This window comes from Brassica rapa, chromosome A05 (genome assembly GCF_000309985.2).
Source record: "Brassica rapa cultivar Chiifu-401-42 chromosome A05, CAAS_Brap_v3.01, whole genome shotgun sequence".
In the NCBI taxonomy this organism is placed as follows: Eukaryota; Viridiplantae; Streptophyta; class Magnoliopsida; order Brassicales; family Brassicaceae; genus Brassica; species Brassica rapa.
The window spans coordinates 10003277-10023346 of NC_024799.2; the positions used below are offsets into that span (position 1 = coordinate 10003277).

At 34.7% G+C, this 20070-nt stretch overlaps 2 protein-coding genes across 11 annotated transcripts in view; both read left to right on the top strand.

The window, feature by feature from the left end:
• Positions 1-779: 779 nt before the first annotated feature.
• LOC103868414 (polyadenylate-binding protein-interacting protein 8) lies at positions 780-3222 on the top strand. 2 transcript variants are annotated; one of them, XM_009146513.3, is made up of 10 exons: positions 780-1466; positions 1603-1716; positions 1809-1853; positions 1936-2008; positions 2095-2207; positions 2288-2347; positions 2432-2479; positions 2558-2626; positions 2750-2811; positions 2899-3222. In XM_009146513.3, exons 1-10 carry the CDS (start codon positions 1167-1169, stop codon positions 2957-2959), a joined length of 945 nt encoding a protein of 314 aa, XP_009144761.1. In that variant the 5' UTR covers positions 780-1166; the 3' UTR covers positions 2960-3222. The 2 variants fall into 2 exon arrangements, with proteins under 2 accessions (XP_009144761.1, XP_033147241.1); XM_033291350.1 differs by having other exon boundaries at positions 2432-2626.
• Positions 3223-3574: 352 nt separating this feature from the next.
• LOC103868417 (retrovirus-related Pol polyprotein from transposon TNT 1-94) overlaps positions 3575-20070 on the top strand; it is a 31762-nt gene continuing 15266 nt past the window's right edge. For 2 of the 9 annotated variants that reach the window (XR_004458094.1, XR_004458093.1), the window contains exons 1-2: positions 3575-3892; positions 4013-17879. Coding sequence is in view for 1 of the 9 variants with exons in the window: in XM_033291348.1 (XP_033147239.1) it covers positions 13370-14650 (1281 nt within the window). In the remaining 8 variants the exon portion in view is untranslated. Of the gene's footprint in view, positions 3893-4012; positions 20056-20070 lie in introns of those variants that run through there. The other 7 variants (XR_004458091.1, XR_004458090.1, XR_004458088.1 and 4 more) reach the window with 7 other exon arrangements.

Sequence of the window (20070 nt, forward strand, 5' to 3'; positions counted from 1 at the left end):
TTCCTCTTCGTGATGTACTATTGGTGTAAATAGATTGTTCACTCATATCTATTTAATAGATATAGTATAGTTTAGTATCACATTTCCAAGCTATCACACTAACTTTGACCCCTCAATCAATTAGGTATTATGGGCATACACAGAAATAAAAAGCTTATGTGTTTATGTCGAGTATTCCATACTATATCATAATCATATATATTATAGCAACGTAATAGATAAAATTCAACCTTTTAATTATTTTCCTCTTATGAATATAGAGCAAAATCACCCATGAATAAAAGTAATTTTGTTATTCTATTTTTTTTTGAAATAATCTCATTTATATTCTATTATAAAATAATGTCTCTAATTAAAAAAAATATTTGGAAGTAGAAAAATGGCGTGAAGTTCAATATATACTCTCTAATAATTCATAAATGTAAACATGTTTTAAAAAATAACGAACTCTTGTAGTATGTTTATTACAAAAAAATATTAATACTAAACGTGTAAAAATAATATGATTTGCTTTCCTAAAATGCTAATTACTCATTACACACCTGATGACCAAAATTAATTTCTTCAACCTTGGTTAAAAAGTGGAGAATCCCATTCGATTTGAAAACATTGGAAACCAAAAATGTGGGTACTTGTGGAGTAACAATAAATTAGTGGGATTTATCTGTAATTATCCAAAGTCCTAGCCAACGAATAAAATAAAAATTACAATTCTTATTATTTTAATTTATTTGACGTGTTTATATTTAAAAATAATAAAATAAAATAAAATTGTTCTCCGGAAAAGAAGAGAAGCACTCTTGTGAGAGAGAGAGATAGCGTCCATTTGAGCAAGAAAAAGGCCAAAACTAAAACCAAAACCCATCATTCCTTCTTCTCCTCTCTCTCATGGTACATTAGATTCCAAATATTATAAATCTACGATCAAGCATTATCATCTGCTTGGCTTACAATTCTGAAAATGGATCTTCATTAACATTCTCATTTCTTGATTCTAAACAATCTTTTTTTGGATAATTTATCATCTGAAATTCTGCATTTTTTTAGAAAAAATCAAGAGAGAATTAAAAGTTGGAAGCTTTTGATTTCATCCACCTTCTGTTTTTTTTTGGGTGAATTGTTATCTTTCGGTTTTCGAATTTACTTTGAAAATTGTTGATCTAATAATGGCTGAGATTCACACTGATGTTGATTCCGTTCACGACGTTGTCACTGACGGAATTGAGAAGAGCCTCGTGACGGATTCTAAACCGGAATCGGAATCGGACCTCAAACCTAAATCCGAAACAAAACCGGAACCGGAGGTTGATCAGATGAAGAAGCTTGTGCTGAATCCTGAAGCTAAAGAGTTTGTCCCTTCTTACAAGAAGAAGAACAATCAGTCTCTGTCTTCTGAGGATTTTGCCACAGCTAAGAAGAAGCTGTCTGGTGATGAGGACAACAAAAAGGATGCCAATTTCCGGAGGGTAACCAATTTCTTTATCCTGTAAATGAATTTGATTACTTAGTCAAAAGTGAAGTTAGTTAGAAAGTCTCTAGCTTTGAGTTTCATTTGATGTTTTCATTATAGAAACTTTTGATCTTGTTTTGCAACTCTTACAGAGAGGAAACAATTATAACCAAGGGAGGAAAGTGAGGCTAACTGGAAGAGCTTCCAAGGCTCAAAGAGAGGATAGTATCAGAAGAACAGTATATGTCTCTGACATTGATCAGAGTGTAAGTGTTACTTAATAAGTCTCTCTCTCTCTTCAGGTTTTCACAAAAAAAAAAGAAAAAGAATTCTATTTTATATTCTTGTTTCCAATTAGGTGACTGAGGAAGTCTTAGCTGGCTTGTTCAGCAGCTATGGACAAGTAAGTTGAAATCTACAAGCTTTCTTGTTGTCGTCCTTTTCTTTTGTATGTGGTTAAGTAACAATGCGTTATTTCTCTAAAGGTTGTTGATTGTAGAATCTGTGGAGATCCACATTCAGTTCTTCGCTTTGCCTTTGTTGAGTTCTCTGATGACCGTAAGTTAAAAGCTCTCAGATTCTTAATCACAAACTTCAGGTTTTGATTTTACATTAGTTAGGAAGTTTTTTTTTGTTTTCAACAGATGGTGCAAGGGCTGCTTTAAGTGTTGGTGGAACAATGATAGGTTATTACCCAGTGAGGGTCTTGCCTTCTAAAACTGCTATTCTTCCAGTCAATCCCACATTTCTCCCCAGGGTGATAAAACGAATTAGCTTTTTACAGTTCTAGTTTTCAAAACTGAAACACTTTTATGGCTAATTTGTGTTTGTATTCAGTCAGAAGATGAGAGGGAGATGTGTTCAAGAACCATCTACTGCACTAATGTTGATAAGAATGTAAACACTGGTTCCCAGTTAATGTCTATCTTTCATTTTGTGTACATGTTCTTGGTTTTAAGATTACTTGTTTAAAACTTGCAGGCCACTGAAGATGATGTCAAAATCTTCTTTGAGTCTGCCTGCGGTGAGGTTAGTCTAGAACCCGGAAACTACTACTACATGTTCTTTCTCTCTCCCAATGATAATAACACTTGTTCTGTTATACAGGTAACTCGCATAAGGCTTCTTGGTGACCAGTTGCATTCTACTCGCATAGCTTTTGTAGAATTTGCCATGGTAAGCTCCCTCAGATTCTGTTGTTTCTTTAGTTTTTTTACAAGAAAAGCAAACAAACTTCAAAGGCTTATGATTCTTAGTTATACTGAGTATGTATTTGTTTGCTTTGGGGATGAAATATAGGCAGAGAGTGCAGTTGGGGCGCTCAACTGCAGTGGAGTAGTCTTAGGATCTCAACCGATAAGGTAACATATATGTCTTACTAAATATATATATACAGTATGTAATAAACCTTTAATTGATCTTCAAAATTTGACATTGTTCTTCTTCAGGGTAAGCCCTTCAAAGACACCAGTGAGACCAAGATTCAGTCGATCACCATCCACAAACTAGAGGAGAGAAACAGAACCCCGAGAGAGGCTTTGTTGGTGCAGGAGAGTGATGAAACATTTCGGTTTTTTTTTCCTTGAGTAATTTTTTTTTGCTTTTCAGTTATCTTTTTAATTATTCTCTAGAGCAGAGATATATCTCCAGTTCTGTAGTATCTGGAAACAAAAAGCAAGGATGAACATTGCTTCGTAAACTTGGGAGTTCTTGTTCTGAGACTCATTTCAGTTTAAACCATTTTCTCAAATGGAATTTTATGGTTTCATTTATGTTGATCTTAAAATGGTTTCGTGATCTAGTTAGAGCTGATTCTGAGCCATGTTGTAAACGCTTAATTATTACTCTATATTGAAAGTTATGAGAATATTGACAACAAAAGGATTCAAATCGATGTATAGAGAAGTTCTATTTGTGCGTACTACATCGAAAATTGATTGTAACACTGATACATGAATGAATGATAATAAATTATATATTTTGGGACTAGTAGTTTGAGTCGGACTAAAAATATTTAGATTTCGTGCTAATTCAGACGAGCATTGAGCATAATAATAGCTCTGATCAGGGGTATGTTTGAAAAATCGAAAGTATAAATCTGTTTTCGTCGGGTATAAATAATAATTTCAGGGACTGGTTTGCAATGATCGGTCAAGTGAAACGGAACCGTTTAAGAAAATCTCAAATTTCCGAATTAGCACTGTAACTTAAAACCCTCGAGCGCCAGTGTCAGTCGTGTCACCAAAATGAGAGGAGGAGGAAGCTGAAGAAGAGGCTTTGAGTGTTTTCCTTGGAGATACTGCCGATGGAGAGAAGTTCGCTAAGAAGATGGGACCTGAGATTATGAATGAGTTAGCTGAAGGTTATGAGAGTATCTGCCAAAGGGCTTTGCCTTCTACTGCTCATGATGCCTTGGTTGATGCTTATGACACTAATCTCATCGTAAAGTTTCTCTCTTTTTTTTTTTTGTTCTCTAATACGATTATCTTGTAAACTTCATGCATAGAACGTAGTACTAGGAATAGTGAGTAAAGAATATGATTATGTCTCTCTCTCTTGTAGATTGAGTGTGAGCCAGAATATTTGATGCCTCACTTTGGATCGAATCCTGACATTGATGAAAAGCCACCAATGCCTCTTCGTGATTGCCTTGAGAAGGTGAAGCCGTTCATAGTGGCTTGAGAAGGAATCAAGGATCAGGAAGAATGGCAGGTAAAACTGTTCAATTTTGTGACTCTTTTGTGTTCATGCAAAATATTGTTCTTACTTCATTTGACCTTCTTGATTTTCTCGCTTTTTTTTTGCAGGAAGCAATTGATGAAGCGATGAAGCAAGCACCCCTTATGAAAGACATTGTTGATCACTACAGTGGTCCTGATCGAGTAACTGCCAAGACACAGAACGAGGAGCTCGATAGAATTACTACAACACTTCCCCAAAGTGCACCAGATTCTGTGAAACGATTTGCAGATCGTGTTGCTCTTAGTCTCAAGGTTTGATTTCTGTAACCAACCCCTCAAGATAGTTCATCCTAACATCACTCTCTTTCATCAGATATATCTTAAGAGGTATTGACGTTTCTCTCTTAATCATGGGCAATGCAGAGTAATCCTGAATGGCGATATGACAAGAAGTACCAGTTCATGGACAAGCTCGTTTTAGAAGCTTCACAAAGCTACAAATAGCATTTCAAACCCTGTTTTAAAAAAGCTTCATTGCCGCCTTGAGATTAGATCGAATTCTTGATCTTGCCCCTACCTAAAATGGTACCACTTCTACATAACAAAGACTCAAGAATTGGAGGTTTAGCATTGTTCTTCCATACGTTTTCAGGGTTTCCGTAATAACTGCACTATTCTTTGTTACATTGTATCTCAAAGAGACTATGCGTTGTCCTTGGATCTGCTTCTTGACTCTTTTAGCATTCCTGTGCCTAATGCATGCGCTAAAAACCGAACACTCTTGACAGAAAACGAGCATTAGAAGTCTCATTGTTTGAAAAACTATGTAAGAATATGGTCACGTATGATCGATAGCTTCAACTAATAATCTAAAATGTCAATCTCTCCAGTCTTAACACGAGACAAGCGTTGCTTGGTCCGACTTCTACTTCCACATATTGTTTTATGGTTACTGGATATAAATATTTTGGATGATATAGTCAACGTCCCAAAGAGAGTAATTCAACTTTCTACAGTTGTGAGCTGGTCTCCTTTGAACCTGAAAGAGATAACGGTTACATTCACTATCAGCATTGAAATTTCTTCTGCAATTTCTTGTATTGTTTAAAAATAAATAGACCATGAATGTTTCGTAAGCTTACATATATATACACATAAAGTCAACGAATATTGAGTTACATATGTGTTTATATAAAAGGACATTTAATTATGTTTGTATCACTACTATCCAACAAAAGACAAAATTTTCAAGAATCGTGCCGTGACTGAGTGTTTTTGCTTAGTTATGTTATGCTGTTTCCTCGGCTGCAAGAAGAAAAAGCCTTCGTCGTCGTCGTCTTCTCAGTCGCCGGGAGATGTGAAAAAGGGTAAGACGGGAAAGAAGGATGGAGGACTTCGTGTGATGTCGTCAGGTACAAAGACTACCACAAGCAGGGCTTTTAGCCGCGGCAAAGGCTGTCTTTGTGGTGACGGTGGCGGTTGTGGAGGTTGCGGCGGTTGTGGTGGTTAAAGTGATTCGTTGTTGTGTATATGTAATGGTTTCTTGTTCATGTAATCGTAATGTTTGTTTACGTACGCAAGGTTTTTGTGTTAGTGGAAATGAATGTATAGATCTGTAAAACAAATCATGTGAATTTTGAAATTTCAAATGTTAATTAACTCTCTTTTTCCTTATTAGCCGATTGTAAACGTTCACTATATCAACATTTCATCAATATTTAGAAATATATTTGATGAGATATAGTAAAATTATATCTAAAACTGTATTTAAATTCTATGAAACATATTTTATATGCACCAGAAATATAATAAAATTAATATAAATATTAATTTCATAATAGTAATAAATGCATATAAACTAAAAATTAAACATTTTCTTATTTTAGGTAAAACTATATTTAAAAAAAAAACTACTTATAAATTAATAATTCTATAAATTAATAAAATACCATAGTCTCAACATTATTATTTATAGAGTTTTTACTGTACATATTAAAAAGCCTGGTATATTTTTTTTGCCAAAAATGTTGATTTCATATAAATATGCGGAAGATATGTACTTTACAAAAATTGAAATTAAGATGGGGTGTACTTTGGTAAAAAAAAATAAAAACAAAATGAAATCCATATGAAAATAAGACTTTTTATCCATTTCTTAACTATAACAACGCTGACGCATAAGTGTTTTGAAACTCTTCTTGTTTTGTTGTTTCCCCAAGATTGTGTCTCTGATGTTACAGTCAGTGAGCTTGTAAGTAGTTGGAGGTGTTGACGAGATCATGTCATGCAGCCATTTATTCTGTTCTGGCCAAAAGTTGTAGATAGCGTTGAAATGGAGAAGAAAATAACCAAACGAAAGGAGTTAGTTCAAGATTAAAGGAGAGTTCATCAAGAGAAACCAATGATCCAATATTGAAGCTGAATCATGGACAATCAAATTTTGTAAAACAAATCGTGGACACGTGAATCATGGACAATGAATCGTGGACAGCTGAAATGTGGATAGCTGAATCCAAAGTTCCTTGGATGTAAAGTTTTAATTCTGGTCATAATTGGACAAAAAGAAGTCACATGAGGAGCATGAAGAAGCAACCAGACTTGTCACTGTCCAACCATAAAATGCACCGTACTCATGTCACTTTCAACCTAAGAAGACTGAGCCTCTCTCTCCTATCACTCTCACTCCCTCAGGTCGTGCCTACCTTGGCTCTATCCTCTTTATCCTTGTCAAAAACCCTTCAATATTATTTGTTTAGTAAAATCATGTTTTAGTATTAGTTTAATATGTGAGCTTGCCTATATATAACATTGTTGCATCATATTGTAAACTTTAATCTCACTATATATAACTGTCTTGTTACTTCATATTCTCTCTATTCTCTTGTTTTCCACGAGCCTAGACTCATCTCTCATACTCCCAAACTCTTTTAATCTCACTTGAAACTCATTATTGTCTCATATACGCTCTTTCAGCCATTCACTCATAATCTCTCCCATTCTTTGTTCCAGTCACCTAAACACTTAACCATCATCATTTTCACCATTCTTCATCAATCTCACATGGTATCAAGCTGAAAATCTCTTCAACCTCATTATGCTTCGGCAAATACAAGCTACTCCCAGTTCATCTTCAAACCAGTTTGGTACAACCTTTTGTCCAGCAGTCCAAAGGCTCTCCAAGAAGGAAGAACCTACGACCAGCTCTCAAGACAAGGTGTATTCAAGTCTCTGAACCTCCAGAACCATCCAGCAAGTTCAAAAAGTTCAGAGAGTCATCCATTCAACCATTTCTCTTTGAAGATACTTAAGCACATTCTTTTACCTAGTTGTCCATAGCTCTTCCAAGATGAAAAACTCTAAAGCTATGATGATTCCTGTGATGCTCAAGGTTCCAAACTAATTCTCTGGTCCAGGCTTGTGAAGACAGCCTTTGGAGGAAAAGACTTGTGGACTCATTGTATACAAGAAGCTCCAAAACAAGCCAGTTCTCATGATGCTCTGAAGCAAACTGGCTCCAAACCTGAAGTTGGAGACAAATGGCAGCAAGAAGACCACATAGTGTTGTTCATCCTTCAAAGCTCACTGGAAGCAACCATTTTGGAGGCTTACTCTTACTGTGAGAATGCAAAGGAGCTGTGAGATACTCTCCGTAAGATGTATGGGAACTCATTAAACCTCAGCAGGGTGTATGAAGTCAAGAAAGCCATCAATAACCTCTGCCAAGAAGAAATGGAGTTCACTGAGCACTTTTGAAAGTTCATGTCCTTATGGGCTAAGCTTGACATGCTTAGGCCAGCTATCATTGATCCAAAAACTCTCATTGATAGAAGGGAGTAAAACAAGGTGTTGGGGCTGCTGCTTACTCAATCCAACCTTCAATGATCTGATGAAACATATTTTGAGGTCAGACAAGCTGCCCAGCCTTGATGAAGTGTGCTCTCAGATACAAAAAGAACAAGGGTCACACTGCCTCTTTGAACCTAAGAAAGGTCCCACACTAGCAAATGAGGCTGAAAGTTTTTCTCTTGCCAACAAGGTCTATTACAAGAAAGAGAACATGAGGGGCTTGAAGTATGACCATTGCAAGAAGGAAGGTCACACCAAGGAGAGGTGTTGGATACTCAATCCCCACCTCAAGCCCAAACATTTTCACTAAGCCTCATGGGCTGGAGGCTCAAAGAACTGAGCTCAGGTTCCTTGATAAGCTGTGCCTCTTAAAAATAAGAGCAAAATGCCCATGTGTTCAGAGCCTACTGAAGTATATTTCTGACCATGGAGAAATTGCCCACTTCCCAACAACACTTTAAACACTGATTGTGTTCATTAACTCCCAAGATAGTAGAGAGGAAGATTGGAGCTGTGGAGAGATTGCTCAAGAGCTCTTACCTGAAGCCACGAGGGTGAACATGAGGTTCCTCAAGAGAGAAAGGCAACAATTCAAGCCAAGAGGGCTGTGGTCTCAAGGTGTTGGCAATCATTGGCTCTCAACTTCAAGCTTGACCATATACCCATATACTCTCAGTTTCAGGTCAAGCTTGAGTAGGGGTATTAAATTTGAAGCCAGTTCTCCATTATTGAAGACAAATTTTGATCTTAGTCCATGAAGAAGGCAACAAGCAAGAAGTAAGGGGGAGAAAAGCTGTGAAATAAGAAGAAGGTTCAAGAGGAACATGATTGTGTGTGAAACAAGGAAGGAAGTGGCGTCCTTTCCTTGCCAATAAAGAAGGAAAACCCTAGCTGGATTGCTTGTACTCTTTTCTTATAATTAGGTTTTTAATGAGGCAAGTAATATCGGTTCCAAGCTTACCCAAAGATCTCCTATGGTCAAGTTTAAGGGGGAGTGTTGAAATTAAAAAGAAAATAACCAGAAGAAAGGAGTTAATTCAAGATTAAAGGAGAGTTCATCAAAAGAAGCCAATGACCCATTTTTGAAGTTGAATCATGGACAGTGATTATGATTTAGTTTATTAATTACTAAGATAATTATTTTCATTATTTTAGGGTTTTATGGTGTTTTTATATATTGTCTAGGCTTAAGTTTGTATTCAGTTTATGATTTAATTAATAAAAGTTATGTTATAAATCCATTGTATGGATATGTGGATTGCCATTAACCATCACGGAGGTTTACATCCGACCCGACTATCCGGTCCGTCTACACCCGTCTCTGGTCCGTCTACATTCGTCCAAGACTAGTCAAGATGAAGACTCATTCAACCAGAGCATTTATGAGCTTTGACCAAGTCTGTATCTTTGTAATGAATGTAGTCAATATGTATTAAATGTGTAGATTCTCTCCTTTGCTGTAAACCTTTGTATGAACCTCCACTATATATTGATAGTGAGAGCTAATGAGAAAGACACAACTTTCACAGCAACACTTCTCTCATATTTCTAACACGTTATCAGCACGATTGTGCTCTCCACCTGAGAAAGCTCTCTCCGCCGGCGTTCCCCTTTCCGGCCAGCTCCTCCGGTGCTCAGCCTTTGCTCCACCGGCGCTCAGCCTTCTCTCCACCAGGCCACCTCTCTCTCTCCGCCGGAAAACTCCTCTCTCTCTCAAATTCCGGCCAACTCTCAGCCTCTCTCTCACGGTGGTCCTCTCAGATTCTTGTGGTGAAAAAGGTAAACAAATCAAAACCTTGAAATCTAAAGAACACCATTATATCTGAAAGAAATCTAGGATCTATATGAATCCATACTTTATAAACAATCTATGGATTTAAAATATTAATCTTGTTTCTATGATCCATATGATCCATATGAAACTTGATTCTAAAATTATTTTGAATCCATAAAACTTAAAATTCTCTAAAGGTTCTATGTTTCTCTAAAAACTTATAAACTTATTAAAATACCTAAAGATCTATATGAATCTTGTTTATAAAAACTTATGAATCATAAAATTATTAGAGAAAGCTTAAACCTTTTGATTCAATTCTTTTGTTTGGCCATTTTACCAGATGTGATAAATATAAGTGTATAATCTGGCCAAAACAAAACTCCATCAAAACCTTGATGTGCCATTTTCGGCCAGATCCCCTAAAAATCAGTCAACCCATCAATAAAATTGAAATTAAATTCATTCATTGCATATTCTTGACTGTTAATATTTATTTTGTAACTGTCAAAGTTTTAAAAACCTTTTATGATTTTTATAAATGCATAATCGATTTTATAAATGCTTGTTTGATTTTATTAAATGCATATCTTTGACTGAAAATTATTTCTAAAGTTTTATAAGCCATAGTCTTGTTTTAAAATTGATATGTCATAAGGTAGAATAAAATCTGTTTGAAATCATTTGATCATATTGTTGTTAATTAAACCAACCATGAACCGATTTTATCTCATACTGAATTTTGATCACAAAGTTTGCTAGTTAAAATAAAACTTGATCTAGTTTCATCCTTGAACCTGATTCTGTGATTAAATTATGTACTGATCATTTGCATACCTGATAGCATCATTTAGTAAATCATTAGATCGAACTTGAATCATCCATGAACCGACCTTTGCATGCATCCAACTATCATATTGTTAAAACTGGACATAGGTATCACATAATTGAAACCAAACATACATGTTCGCATAGCTTTAGCAATGATGATACTAGTGCGTCTGAAGTGGTTCATGTTGTTTGCATCTAAATGATTCACACTGTTTGCATATAGTTAGACAAAATCGGTTTCCATTTAAAATTTAGTACATTTGCTTTATTCGAAATTATAAACCAAGTTTTAACCGATTTTGAAAATCTACTTTGGTTTACAAATATCTTGAACATTATAAAATTTATTTGTCTTGTCCATGATGCATTTTAAAACAAGCATTTATAAAAATCGATTATGCATTTATAAAAATCAATTCTAAAACAAGACTATGGCTTATAAAACTTTAGAAATAATTTTCAGTCAAAGATATGCATTTAATAAAATCAAACAAGCATTTATAAAAATCGATTATGCATTTATAAAAATCATAAAAGGTTTTTAAAACTTTGACAGTTACAAAACAAATATTAACAGTCAAGGATATGCAATGAATGAATTTAATTTCGATTTTGTTGATGGGTTGACTGATTTTTAGGGGATCTGGCCGAAAATGGCACAGCAAGGACTTGATGGAGTTTTGTTTTGGGCAGATTATACACTTATGTTTATCACATCTGGTAAAATGGCCAAACAAAAGGATTGAATCAAAATGTTTAAGCTTTCTCTAATAATTTTATGATTCATAAGTTTTTATAAACAAGATTCATATAGATCTTTAGGTATTTTAATAAGTTTATAAGTTTTTAGAGAAACATAGAACCTTTAGAGAATTTTAAGTTTTATGGATTCAAAATAATTTTAGAATCAAGTTTCATATGGATCATATGGATCATAGAAACAAGATTAATATTTTAAATCCTTAGATTGTTTATAAGTTATGGATTCATATAGATCCTAGATTTCTTTCAGATATAATGGTGTTCTTTAGATTTTAAGGTTTTGATTTGTTTACCTTTTTCACCACAAGAATCTGAGAGGACCACCGTGAGAGAGAGGCTGAGAGTTGGCCATTGAGAGAGAGAGGAGTTTTCCGGCGGAGAGAGAGAGGTGGCCTGGTGGAGAGAAGGCTGAGCGCCGGTGAAGCAAAGGCTGAGCACCGGAGGAGCTGGCCGGAAAGGGGAACGCCGGCGGAGAGAGCTTTCTCAGGTGGAGAGCACAATCGTGCTGATAACGTGTTATGAAATCATTGCCTCAGAGTGGTTTAACGTGTTAAGATTTGAGAGAAGATTTGTGAAGAATGATGTGTATTTCTCATTAGCTATCACCACATATATATAGTGGTTTATACAAGAGTTTACAAAGGAAGAAGATCTACACATTGAATACACATTGACCATATTGGTTACAAGATATTCTACATAAAGACTTGGTCAAAGCTCATAATGGCAAATGTTGAATGGGTCTCCATGTGGGCTAGTCTTGGATGGAATGTAGATGGGTTGGATGTAAACCTCTATGGACTTCTACTTGTACTTGTTTGGACTTGTCTTATACTTGGTTATGTACTTGGTTATGGGCCATCCACTCAATGGTTTTATAACGCTCCTCCTTGGATGCCATAACCATATCGGGCTTGTAATATGATAATGTTGCCTCATTAAAACCTCTCCCGGAAAACCCAAAACCCAATGTGGTAAAAAGGGAAACCAGAGAAAGGAAAAAGAGTACAACACACATTACTCCCCCTGATTTGGACATCACTGAAGGTCTTTGAGTCTACGCGTGCCAATCTTGTTGCGTGAACTTCCTGAATGTGCAAGAGGGCAATGATTTGGTGAAGAGGTCGGCTGGACAAGCTGGTAATCTCAGGGGGAGAAAATAACAAGTTGGGCAAAGAAATTGTATGGAATCAAACATCCTTATCATGGCAAGATCCTCGGAGTCAATCATGTGATTTAGAAGTCTAGAAAATAATTCATATGCAAAAGCTAGTTAATCAATTGCCTGATTCCTTTGCTGACCCGAAAAGAGTAACTAAGTCCTATATACCAGCTTGTAATGCACCAATAAGTATTGATGTCCATGATGGACACAATCAAGTGGCTACAGAGTCTAAAACACGACTTAAGCGTGGTAGACCAATTGGTTCCAAAGATAAAAGACCTCGGAAACTAAAGAAAGGTGCAAAAGAAACCGAGGTCATAGATTGTCCAGACAAGGCCGAAATGGCCATGCCTAAGGTACCAACCAATGGGACTCGGGACGCCGAGCCTCATGGTACTAAAGGAATTGATAATGATGAGATTTCAATTAATTATTTAATGTCTGGGACAAGATGGAACCGGAAAGATGTCGACATCAATGATATATTTTCATACCAAGTAGCCCTTGATATGATGGACTTAGATGAGGATCATGAACCCACGTCTATACTAGAGTGCACTCAAAGATCAGATTGGCTCAAATAGAAAGAAGCCATAAACGTGGAGTTAGAATCATTTAAGAAAAGGAATGTCTTTGGATCGATTATCCAGACACCTTATAATGTTAAACCAGTGGGATATAAGTGGGTATTTGTGAGGAAGAGAAATGAACATGGTGAAATTGTAAGATACAAATCACGGTTTGTAGCACAAGGATTCTCACAAATACAAGGCATTGATTATGAGGAGACATACTCCCCTGTGGTGGATGCAACTACATTTCGATTTTTAATAAGTCTGGCCATCAAAGAAAATTTGGATATGCGGTTAATGGATGTTGTAACCGCATACCTTTATGGTCCACTGGATAACGAAATATATATGAGATTACCAGAGGGTATTGAGCTTAAAGCTAATAAAGGTTCTCGAGAAGAACACTGCATAAGGCTGAACAAATCCTTATATGGACTTAAGCAAAGTGGTCGAATGTGGTATAACCGCTTAAGCGAATACCTTGCCAAAGTTGGCTATAAGAACGACCCTATCAGTCCATGTATCTTTATAAAGAAGTTTGAAAACAAAGGATTTGTTATCATAGCAGTGTATGTTGATGATTTGAACATTATTGGAACCCTTGGGGAAATCGCCCAAACAGTTGAATATCTCAAGAAAGAGTTTGAAATGAAAGACCTAGGTAAAACTAAAGTCTGTTTGGGATTACAACTTGAGTACATAAAAGGAGGAATCCTTGTGCATCAAAAGGCATATACAGAAAAGGTACTCAAGAGATTTAACATGGACCAGGCTCACCCATTGACCAGCCCAATGGTCGTGAGGTCCCTTGGAGTGGACACTGACCCATTCCGTCCAAAGGAGGATGATGAGAATGTCCTGGGTCCTGAAGTGCCTTACCTCAGTGCCATAGGAGCGTTACTATATTTGGCTAGCCACACTAGACCAGATATATGTTTTGCCGTGAACCTCCTAGCCCATTTTAGTTCATGTCCGACCCAAAGGTACTGGAATGGAATTAAACATATCCTACGTTACCTTCAAGGAACTAAGGATTTGGGTCTATTTTATACCAATGAAACCAAAGATGGTTTAGTAGGCTTTGCTGATGCAGGCTACTTATCTGATCCACACCATGCTCGGTCCCAAACCGGATATGTGTTTACTTATGGTGGTACTGCAATATCATGGTGTTCCATGAAACAAACTATAGCAGCCACATCATCTAATCACTCAGAAATCTTAGCCATGCATGAGGCAAGTCGTGAGTGTGTATGGTTGAGGTATATGACTCAACACATCCGATCAGATAGTGGAATGGTCGAGGACAATGGTCCGACCATCATATATGAGGATAATGCAGCCTGCATTGCTCAACTCAAAGATGGGTATATCAAAGGTGACCGAACCAAACATGTACTACCCAAGTTCTTCTTCACACATGAGTTGCAGAAAGCCAAGGAGGTCAGCATCACTCAAATCCGGTCAAGTGAGAACTCAGCCTACCTCTTCACCAAGTCACTTCCCACCAGCACATTCAGGAAGCTCACGCAGCAGATTGGCATGCGAAGACTCAAGGACCTTCAGTGATGTCCAAATCAGGGGGAGTAATGTGTGTTGTACTCTTTTTCCTTTCCTTGGTTTCCCTTTTTACCACATTGGGTTTTGGGTATTCCGGGAGAGGTTTTAATGAGGCAACGTTAGAACATTACAAGCCCGATATGGTTATGGCATCTAAGGGGGAGTGTTATAAATCTATTGTATGGATATGTGGATTGCCATTAACTATCAAGGAGGTTTACATCCGACCCGACTATCCGGTCCGTCTACACCCGTCTCCGGTCCGTCTACATTCGTCCAAGACTAGTCAAGATGAAGACTCATTCAACCGGAGCATTTATGAGCTTTGACCAAGTCTGTATCTTTGTAATGAATGTAGTCAATATGTGTTAAATGTGTAGATTCTCTCATTTGCTGTAAATCTTTGTATGAACCTCCACTATATATTGATAGTGAGAGCTAATGAGAAAGACACAACTTTCACAGCAACACTTCTCTCATATTTCTAACAAGTTAAGAGATTTCTCTTTATTCCTTGATTTCGGCATAGAACATAGGTGTTCTCAACGATTTTAAGAAGACATTGATCTTAGGTATTCTTACACTAAATAAAATATTTGTAATATTCTAGTTTCCAGGTATTCTCAGAATCAACGGATCTCTAGTTTTATCCCTAGAAATTTCTCAGGTGATATCAGAGCCATATTTTTGGGTTTCTTAATCAAAACTCGTTCCTGGAATCATGGCTAATTTATTCTTTCAAATTGAAGAAACTGTTTACGTAGAGATTACTGGTGATCCGGTTTACGATACTTATGATGATGACTATGCACACGTCACCAAATATAAAGTACCGTAAGCAGTGGCGGATTTAGAAAATAAATTAACATGGGGCACTATATATATTATATTTTACAAAATATTTAATTTAATTTAATTAATAAATTATATAATAATAATTGTTTTTGTGTAATGATTTGTTATATAATAAATTTAAAATAAATGACATTAACCATTAATTATTGCGTCTTATTTAATGCATTATTTAAATTAAATATTATTAACATAAAATAAGCATTTTATAATATTAAGTATTTATTTTGAGTAATGTTAAAAGAAAATTATATATTACACATATAGTTTCATTACAAACGCTTATTAAATATAGCTGTTAGTTTAATCTAAGTATTATAATTAATAAATACTAAATAAATAAAACAAAATAAAGCGCACAATGTTTTTCTTAGAAAAAATATATACTAAAAGAAAAGGAAAACACTCATAAAAAAATTTGCAACACAATTAAAAAAGAATATATATTTATGAAAAGTGATTAAAATAAAAAAAATGTATAGAATAAAATTGTTGTGTTAGTATTAGTTTTGTCTCTGGTCTTGCCCTCGAAATTTGAATTAAACTAAAATACTACGTTATTTATCAATTATTTATCTTTAGCCTAATTTCCAAAAGAAAACAGAAAATAATATGCCAGGGGTCGAATACGTGAAGCGTGGAGCACTGCTGTGAGTCTCATAACCAAAAGAGCTGATAACATCAATTAGTTCAGTAAGTGCAAAAGTGATATATTGTTTAGTGTGTGGCACGTGCCACACCCCACTCTACCGTGGATCCGCCCCTGGTCCGCAAGACGTCGTCGTGCATGAAGGCGTCCATAACTCCAACTCAACCAATTCCATACAAGATAGTGCGGTTGTGATAAGTATGAAAAATTATGCTCTAATTCAAGCAAATCACGTGGTGGTGGATGGCATCAAATCAAAGAGTCAAGTGGTTACGTGTCTTGTTGGTGACTGGTTTGTGGAGACAAAACGTTCAACAACGAAGATTGGATACATTGACAAAAATAATTTGTTCTATATATGCCTTTTGTTTGTTTATGTGAAGATCAAGGATGCTAAGTTTCATCAATGGAAGAGAAAAAAAAAATAATTGACGACCACAGTACCAATCTGGAGAGAATGATGTAGTTAAATATTTGGAATATTTCCAAATATTTATTATTTAGTTTATTAATTATTTAGATAATTATTTTTTATTATTTTAGGATTTTATGGTGTTTTAATATATAGCTGTCTAGTCTTAAGTTTGTATTCAGTTTATGATTTGATTAATAAAAGTTAAGAGATTTCTCTTTATTCCTTGATTTCTGCTAGAACATAGGTGTTCTCAACGAATTTAAGAAAACATTGATTTTAGGCATTCTTAGACTAAATAAGATATTTGTAATAATCTAGTATTCCAGGTATTCTCAAAATCAACGGATCTCTAGTTCTATCCCAATAAGCTTCCACTACATCAAACATCCAAATCTTGAACAACAATTTGTGGACACTTAAATCATGGACAACTGAACTGTGGAAAACTGAATTCAATATCCCCCAACATGTTGAAGCTTCAAATAAACTAATTTTGGATGAAAAGGCTTAATTCTGATCAAAATTGGACAAGAAGAAGTCACATGGGAGTTTGGAGAAGCAACCAAACTTGTCACTATTCAACCTTGAAGAATGCACCTTACTCATGTTACTTTCAACTTAAGAAGACTGAGCTTCTCTCTCCTGTCACTCTCACTCCCTCTCGTCATGTCTATCTTGGCTCTATCCTCTTTGTCCTCATCAGAAACCTTACAATATTATTTGTTTAGTAAAACTTTGTTTTAGTATCAGTTTAATATGTGAACTTGCCTCTATATGGCATTGTTCTATCTGATTGTAAACTTTAAGTTGAATGAATAATTCTTCTTCATTACTCTCTTGTTACTTCATATTCTCTTTATTTTCTTGTTTCCCACAAGCCTAGACTCCACTCTCATACTCCCAAACTCTCCTAATCTCACTTGAAACTTGTTACTGTCTCAGATACACTTTCTCAACCACTCACTCATAATCTCTCCCATTTTCTGTTCCAGTCACCTAAACACTTAACCATCATCATTCTCATATCATTCTTCATCAATCTCACAGATAGTTGCATGAGCAACAAGTCTTTTGAGAATCAATGGGGTAGTGGAGTCTTTGAGAGATAACCATTCAATAAAAGATGTCCAAGTAATGAAGCATGAGTGTGTATACAACCTTCGAAGAATCATGTCCCATATCTGTTCACTGATTTTGCAGCGTAGAAACACATGATCCCTTGTTTCTGGAACTGAATCGCATATACAACAGTTTAATGAAATCCCAAGGCCCCAGTTCGCAAGCCTTACCGAGTCGGCATTCTATAATTCTGCGCAAGCCAGGTATACTTTCAGTCTTTCCCAAACACACTTTCAATACTATCTGATCAGATAATTCGAGATTTAGAGTCCACTTCACTGTTGATCAGGTATATAGTTTAGAATCTTTCCAACATTTCCAGCATATACTGATGTGTATAGACTGGACAAGTCACGCGCTTTCTAATTTTCGTAATAACATTCGAATATTTATTCAAAGAGAGAATGTCTACTAATTCTCAAGTCTCGTTGTTGCACACATGACATGTCTAATAAAATATTTAATCCAGAAATCTCTAGTGCTTGATTGTTTCTATAGATTTTCAGTTTCCATTTATGAAATCTATGACTTGGGATCTCATTTGAGGACTGAACATATATATTTATGTGTTTGGTTTTTTTTTTTTGGCATCACATGTTTGGTTTTCTTGAAACGGTATCAAACAAGAAAATTTCCATTTTCCTGCTAGTAGATTGATATTACCACTGCTCAGACAATTATTGTTTGTCACATTCTCATATAAAGAAGTTTTTTTTATGACCGGTAACTCGTCTTCCTTTATGACTGTCAATGGAGGTTTCATATTAATGAGTAACACAATTAGCTTAAAATATTTCGGATAATATAGTCAAAGAGAGTTAATCATTTTTTTCTTTACATTTTTCTTAAACGTATATGGAAAATTATTCTGCAATTTCGTGTATTATCTTAAAGAAATATATAGGTTAAGAGCACATCGTAAGCTTTTTACATACGAAATGTCAACGGATATTTAGAGATATCTATATCTAAAAGGATCATATTTCTATCGTCATATATTCGTTAAATATATCCAAAAGAAGGACAAAAGCTTAACATCTGACCTCGTTTTGGCTTTACGATGTCCATGTTTCGTAGGTTATTCTGTTTCTTCAGCCGAAAGAAGAAAAAGACTCCGTCCTCGAATCTTTCTCCGCCTCGTGTTAAGAAGGCTAAACCGAGAAAGAAAGATGGAGGGTTTAGTGTGGTGACTTCAGGTCCTAACACTATCTCCAATGTATTTTCCTATTTTTTTTTTAAAATAGAGATAAATTATTCTCCAACGTATTCTCTTATTTTTTCTTCTAAAAAAATATTTTTAAAATATTCTTTTTTTTCTTATACAATTATTACATTTTACTTTTGAATGTTAAAAATTACCCATTCATTTAAATTTTTGATTTTTTTCATAAAATTGCAATATTATTTAAACTAAACATTTCAGTACAGAAAAAACATTAAACAATAAAAAAAGTAGACATTATCTAATTATCAATATTACTATACTTTTCCCATAAATGATCAATTAATACATTCTGAAGTGAGAAATGAGCTTCTTTATCTTTTCTCATTCGTTTGGATAATATTTTAATGATATTTGTGGATCCGGAAATAATTTACCGGAATATTAAGTTGTTTCACTATGTTGTATTAATTGGATTTATGTTCAACTTATTTTGTTATCTATGTAATATTTATGTGCAACTTTTAATAATTAATTTATTATTAATCATTTTTGTTTAAATATATAATTTTAAATATCATTTGTTTAATAAAAACAGTGACTTTCAATAAAATTATAATATTCTTTGTTATTTCAAGTATAATTGTAAAAATTAAAATTATTATCAAAACAAATAACTGTGTGTTTTATGTGTTAAAAATTGTATTTCTACATAAATATGTCTTTTGGTTATAATCACAAAAAGTTAAAGGACTATTTTGTAAATAAAAAAATGTATCTCTATTATAGAGGATTGCTATTTTTTCTCTAAATATAGAGGCAAAAATAACAATCTCAATTTTAGGAGAAGAAATAGAGGTGGGTTGGAGTAGATTTTACTCGATTATAGCATATAGAGGCAAAAATAAGAGAAACTGCCACAAATACCACATTCATAGTACCATTTTTTCATGTTTACACTAACTATTTTTATCCTTACTTTTAATGAAAGATAAAAGACACTTATACCACTAAGGTTGACTAATCTAGACTTAGGGTTTAGAGTTGAATGGTGAGATAAAATTTTTGGAATGTGAAATTTAGGATTCTAATAAATATATAAATAAATAATTAAAAAAATTTTAAAAAATTTTAAAAATAGTTTCAAACATAATTTTCGATTTTCAAAAAGAAATTTTGTAAAAACATTAAAAAAAAATTTGAAAAAAATTCAAAAATAAATTTATAAAAAA

Coding starts and splice junctions, on each gene's coding strand:
- LOC103868414 (XM_033291350.1), top strand. CDS start 1,167: ATGGCTGAGATTCACACTGATGTTGATTCCGTTCACGACGTTGTCACT. Junction 2,348..2,431: donor GCACTAATGTTGATAAGAAT/GTAAACACTGGT, acceptor TAAAACTTGCAG/GCCACTGAAGATGATGTCAA. Junction 2,812..2,898: donor TTAGGATCTCAACCGATAAG/GTAACATATATG, acceptor GTTCTTCTTCAG/GGTAAGCCCTTCAAAGACAC.